We start from the raw sequence: 6,604 nt of genomic DNA on the forward strand, positions 1-6,604 counted from the left end.
ATTCATTCAAGAACTGAGATCTAATAGAGTCTGTCAAGAAACTGATAACAGCCACTTGTTCCCTCTAAGTCCGCATGGCTTTGACATCAGCACTTAATGGAAGAAGAGTTAAGCTCCTCGTACACTTTCTTGAACTCCATGACATACGTAGTGAGTGATTGGTCCTGTTGTTCTCCACGATGAAAGGACTTACAAAAACTATAGATTCGCGAGATATTACTTTGTCCAGAATACAAAAAATCAAGATAATCCATAAGTTCCTTCACATATTCACAATGACTAACTAGAGACGAAACAAAAGGCTCAATAGTATTGATAATTTGCAAGTACAAACGAGCATCACTATGGAATCATGAATCAGAGTTGTTACCTTTAAGAGGATCTGATGTAAGATGAGAAGCCATTCCCATGCTCCAAAGATAGATACGAATAGTTTTGCTCCACTCAAAGTAGTTGGAGCCATTAAGCTTGTTGTCGATGAGCTTAACATTTGCTGGAAGCATCTCGGGTACACGTAAACTATCGTTACTGTCAGATGTATTGTGTTCTCCAGTCATCTTCCAATAAATCACGAACCAGAAGAGAGAACGTAGAACTTAGGACGAAGGATAGCAAACCAGAAAGCGAACACGCACTCACAGGGTACCAAAGAAACCGACGAACAGAAAACTTCCGATCCAAGGAAACTGAAAATGAAGAGTTTAAAAACAAAAAAACAGCAGTAGCCTAGGACGGCTGCTAAGCCGGAAAGAAAACCTGCAGCAAACCGAAGCAAATTGCCGCAAAACGAATTGAATCCTCAGCTTAGACTTGGGCGGCAAGCAAACAGCAACAGCAAAACTTGTTGTCGCTCAAACAACAGCAGAAAGCTTGCTGTCAACCAAAATAATCAAGCAAAACAGCCCCGAATCTCAGCAGCACCGAACAGCCGAAGCAGCACCCAAATGCAAACAGATCTGAAGTCGTGAGGAAGAAGAACACGCCCAGATCTGGATTAAAAAACTGGCAGCAACCAAATCCAAACAGCAGCAAATCATAAACCAAAATACCTACGATCAAGAACCCTTGCTGCACAAGAAACCCTAAAAAAGCAAACCCTACTAGCCGTATCTTTGAAACACGACCAGATCTGAGAGTTTAGCAAACAACAGCCACAAGGAACAGATCACGGTGATAAACCGAAGCCCACAAACAACCAGCAAAACCGATCCCACACAAGGAAGACCGAAATTAGAAGAACAAGAACCCTAATCGAAGAACAAAAATTTCGATCCGCGAAACTAGTGATTGTTAGAAGAAAGGCGAGGTTCGACCGTAACGTAATAAGGGAGGGTGCCTCCTTTCAGAGTGTGATTCGTCGTTTCTGGAAAACAGTTTGATTAGAACAAGTTTAAAAAAAACTAAAAATGGAGCGAACTCCGGGCGAATATGAAGCGCATGGATACAAGTTAGGCATTGCGAGAAGGCTTCTTGCGTTCAAGACAGGAGCTAGCCTCTTATCTTAAAGGCTATCGATTTCCTCCTTGAGGAGCAAGGAACCTAATCTAGACGGAGCCTTGACTTAGTACAGGTAGAGCTAATACCATGTAATCAGAGATTATATTATTGCTTTTAATTTATATTTTACACAGAAATGGTACAAGGATATATATAGATAGAAAACCTAGACAAAAGAGAAACCCTAAGGGCCCATGGGTTTAATGGGCCTAAGTAAATATATACCGTAATTACATTCTAACTGATACGTTTCCTATCAAAAAGGAAACTAGTTGTGTATTTATATGTTAGCTTGTAGAAGGGTTTAATACAAGATAGAGAAAAATAATTGATTTCTCCAATAGTACGTGGTACCAAAGCCGAACGACGGCTAGGGTTTTTGGTTCAATTGTTGTCAAGAGGACCTGGTTGATGCAACTAATAGCATCAATTGTTGTTAATATTGATCTACTACTATTGATCGACAATTTCTTCTCGTGTTACTGCTGACTCTTCTTCAGTGTTGATCGACATTTTTTTGTTGGCTATCACTAAGAGGTAGCCTTGTTGAGTTATTTGGCTTGGGTATTAGTTATTGGTCTACTGTCCTTATCCAAGTTGAGTTACGTCCTTTATTTTTCTCTTTGGTCTCAGCTATAATTAGTAACATAGTTATCGGCTGGTGCGAGTGGCTCGTTTTCATTGTTTTCCAATAATTGATTCCTTTCTAATAACCAATTCCTTTCTGCTTATCATTCATCATGGCTGAGACTTCTGAGTCACCCAACAAAACCGTCGACTCCTTTGTTCCATCCAGTGTAGAAGTTGCTTCACTACATGCCTCGAAGATTAAATAGTGAAACTTAATGGTCAGAAGTATTTGGAAGGGGCTCAGTCTGTTAAACTATCCCTAGATGGAAAAGGAAAGATTGGTTTTTTTGACTGGTGAAGGATCAAAGCCAATATCCACCGCATTGCTAAGGAATGTGGAGGGTTGTATTACTTTGAAGATGAATTGTGTTCAAGTATGGTTGCAAAAAATTCTTATCATAAGTTAGAATCTATGTCTAGTGATCAAGATGTTTGGTTATGGCATTCTCGTTTGGGACATCCTAATTTCTATTATTTAAAATGCATGTTTCCCACGCTATTTATCAATAAAGACCCCTCTTTCTTCCAATATGCAACATGTGTTCTGGCAAAGCATTATAGATCCTCTTATCCGACTCGGTCTTATGTTCCATCTAAACCATTTCAACTCATACATAGTGATATTTGGGTCCATCACAGATTCCAACAGTTTATGTAAGAAGATGGTTTGTTTCGTTCATCGATGACCATACACGGCTAACTTGGATTTTTTTATGAAAGAAAAACATGAAGTTGTGGACATTTTAAAAAATTTCTACACCATGGTTCAAAATCAATTTAATGAAAATATCAGCATTTTTAGGAGTGACAATGGTAGGGAATTCTTTTCCAAAGTTTTAACTAATTTTTTCTCTGAAAAGGGGATCATACAACCTATGTTTTTAATTGCAGTGCTATTGCGGAGTAGCGCTATAGCGGTTCCGCTAGTACGGCGCTAATCACCGCAATTGGGCTGCACTTTTGACTCGCAATAGCAGTGTGAAAGCCGCAATTATGAGTTGGGCTTTAAGTTGGCCTTTTAAAGGGTTTAGAGAAGTCGATTAAGGGATTAAGAGCTAGGGGGCTGATTTTCATTTGTAATATTGGTGTGTAAACTCGCTATTCCTCTCTCATCTCTTCTATTCCAGTCTATATTTTGCATATTCTCTTCACAACAACATTGTCTTCCAACATTGATTGCTCATCTCTTCTATTCACATAATCTTATGTTCATTTCAAAATATATATTATGTTATGCATCTATTTATACATTTATATATAATTGTAACGAGTACATGAACCGCTATATGTGGACTATTATACCACCGTTTTACCATCGCAATAACCGGTTTTTAAAATTTTGACCGCTGTAACAGCATAGCATATAACAAAGCTCTTGTGTTGACACATCATGACAAAATGGTGTGGCAGAGTGGAAAAATAGGCACTTACTTTAAGTCAGAAGAGCACTTTTGTTTTCAAATAATGTACCAAAAAAACTTTGGGGCGATGCACTTTTAACTGCTTGTTTCTTCTTTAACCGCATGCCCTCTAAAACCCTACAATTTGAAACTCCTATAAGTAAACTTCGTGACTATAACCTGGATCCTAGACTTTTTCTGGATTTACCTTTTAAACGTATTCAGGTGCACTGTTTTTATCTCAAATCAAGATAAGACAAAGTTTAAATTTAATCCCAAATGTCGAAAGTGTATTTTCTAGGGTATTCAGCCTCTCAAAAAGGCTATAGATGCTTTGATCGGGTCTTGAACAAATATTTAGTGACCATGGATGTTTTTTAAGAAAACACCTTTCTTCTCTCCTCATCTTTAGGGGAGAATTTGTCTAAAAGGGGAGTCGGGAAGATTCGGAGATAAGTACCAATGACCTTGAATTTTTATGTACGAATCTCGGCTCTTTGGAAAATAATTCAAATGATTAATCTATCACACATAGCAACGTTGATCACACACAACATCATCCAAACAATGACGAGAACTTTGGCCAGACATATGCAAGCATCCATCTAAAAGGAATAAATCCCTCCAATCTTATGTCTGGTCAAGAAGAAGCCTCAAGGAGAGGTATAGTTCCTCATAATCATATTCCATCAAATCTTGATGTTTCTAGTGGCTGTTAAAAAAGGAGTGAGAAAATGTATAGTAATGTATCCTATGTCTAACTATGTCTGCCTACAGAACTTGTCTCCTTCTTTCTTGCTTTACAAGTCCTCACTTGAAGGCACCAGTTTTGGAGGAAATGAACGCTCTTAAGAAGAATCACACATGGGTAAAATAGCTCTTCCACCCGAAAAAAGACAGTAGGATGTAAATGAGTGTTCACGATCAAGTACAATGATGATGGAACGCTCGAAAGATACAAAGGTAGAATGGTCAAAAAAAAGGCTTCACTCAAACTTATGGTGTAGACTACACTGAAACATTTGCCCCTGCGGCAAAACTTAACACTACAAGTCTATAAGAGTTTTGTTGTCTGTTGCGGTGAATTTAGACTAGCCTCTTCACCAACTAGAAGTGAAGAATGCTTTCCTAAATGGAAATCATGAAGAGGAAGTATTCATGAAGCCTCCCCCATGCTTCGAGAATGAGTTTGGTCCCAACTATGCTTGTTAAAAAAGGCCATTTACAATTTGAAGCAATCCCCTCGAGCTTGGTTTTTTGAAAGATTTACAAGTTCAGTAGAACATCAAGGATATGCACAAGGCTAAACTGATCACACCTTGTTCTTTAAAAGAAAGAATGGTAAGATTACTGTTTTATTGATGCATGCGGATGACATTATTGTCAGTTTGTCACGAGTGATGACCATGAAGAAATAGATAACCTGAAGACAAGTTGTATCCCACAAATAACATAATTTTCCTTAAGTTGTATCCTGAATTTGTATATCGATGTAAGATAAACCATGAAAAAATGTTACTAGGCTACCAACATATCACGCCTTTGAAATACATCTTTATGGATTCATGAGTTAAAAGCTACAATAATGAAAATAAAGTAAACATCTTAAAAAACTACTTTAACAAATAAACACATTGCTTTAAAAATCCATCAATACTTATTGTGGTCCACAAATAATGGCAAGTTCATACCCTAGGTCAAATGTATCCTACTATCACCTATGTAGATAAGGCATATAAGCCTCGTAGAGCAAAAATCCCTACCCTCCCTCCACATTCAATAGAACTACAATGTTCAAACACAATTTGACCAATTGCCTGATTCATATATGCATGAGTATGCCCCAGCTAACACCTTTTGCAACATTTTTCCTTTGACCAACCCCAACACTTCAGGTCAAAATATACCTAGTTTTATAGCAAGAACAAGTCAATATTCTTGTTTTGACCCTTTAAAGCGAAGTCGGGTAATATGTTGTGGAAAGCACACATAGCTAATACCATATTTTCACTTTAGCTTGCACCCTAGTTGGAGTGCCCATTTTTGCTTGGGACAAAGTGAAAACCTCTTTTAAGTGGGGAAGAAATGCGTCAATAGAACCAACAAGATTAAAATAACGCTATCAACTGCATGTAAGAACCAATTAGTAACATAAACCCTACCTAAAAAGAGACAGAAAGAAACCCTGATCAAGAACCGGATACATGTAGTGTTCCTTTACTTGTAAAAATTGATATTTTGTACAATATATATAAGTTGCAATGAAACAAAATATTCTGTAAGATAGTCGAAATATAAATTCAACCATTTATAAACAAATGCTTTCAGACTGTTCGAACGTATTGATGCCGTAAATCTTACTGGAAAAAATAGATAAAAGGGAAAACATCCGAAACAGTAGCTTACTCGGAGCAATTTTACAAGGAAATCTTTGTGGGGACATTTCTGTTTGGCAGCGAGTTGTTTGCCGACATCGTGAATTAGTTCCTTTGCAGCCTTACCGTCGGAGTCCGCCATCGTCGGAGTTGAAACTCAAGGCGCGAAAGAACGATTTTGAGACTGAAGTGTAAACTTAGAACAGCGGAACGAAAAAATAGATGGGAAGTACAGAAAAGGAAAAGAATAAAAGAGTCATTGTGGTTTTGGTTCCTTTTTACCATGGTCTCATGATGTAATGTTTATGGTGTGGATTCAATTTGTTTTGGTCCTGGTTTTTTTTACTAATGTTTTTGTTAATTTTGTTAAATCAAATGTCGTTTTAGCTATTTGTTCAGACACGGACCTATTAAGGACCAAACGCGATCTCATTTGTTAATTTTGTTAAATCAAGGGTTATTTTAATATAAGACGTAGTCTTGTGTTTTGCTCAACAGGTCAAGGTCAATTTCTCAAAAATCGACATAATTGACTTTCCTTCATGTCATACCGCATTGACTTTTCCCTCCGATCAAACCCATGGCTTTAAGGGACTTTGATCCACCTTCAAAGTGCACACGGTCAAGAAATTTTTTTGGTTTGCCATTGCTTTTGTCTTTTTTCTATAAAAAGGTAAAAACAATATTTTTATACACACATAT

The 6,604-nt window shown here is 37.4% G+C and overlaps 1 protein-coding gene across 9 annotated transcripts in view; it reads right to left on the reverse strand.

Moving 5' to 3' along the window:
* LOC112502941 (sister chromatid cohesion protein PDS5 homolog A) overlaps positions 1-6,086 on the reverse strand; it is a 58,102-nt gene extending 52,016 nt beyond the window's left edge. For 8 of the 9 annotated variants that reach the window (XM_025106972.1, XM_025106977.1, XM_025106976.1 and 5 more), the window contains exon 1: positions 5,934-6,086. In XM_025106972.1, the coding sequence (XP_024962740.1) occupies positions 5,934-6,044 (111 nt within the window). In that variant the 5' untranslated portion in view covers positions 6,045-6,086. The remainder of the gene's footprint in view (positions 1-5,933) is intronic. The other variant, XM_025106971.1, reaches the window with a different exon arrangement.
* Between the last annotated feature and the right edge of the window lie 518 nt (positions 6,087-6,604).

This window comes from Cynara cardunculus, unplaced genomic scaffold (assembly GCF_001531365.2).
Source record: "Cynara cardunculus var. scolymus isolate 2C unplaced genomic scaffold, CcrdV1 Un_Scaffold_2214, whole genome shotgun sequence".
NCBI lineage: Eukaryota > Viridiplantae > Streptophyta > Magnoliopsida > Asterales > Asteraceae > Cynara > Cynara cardunculus.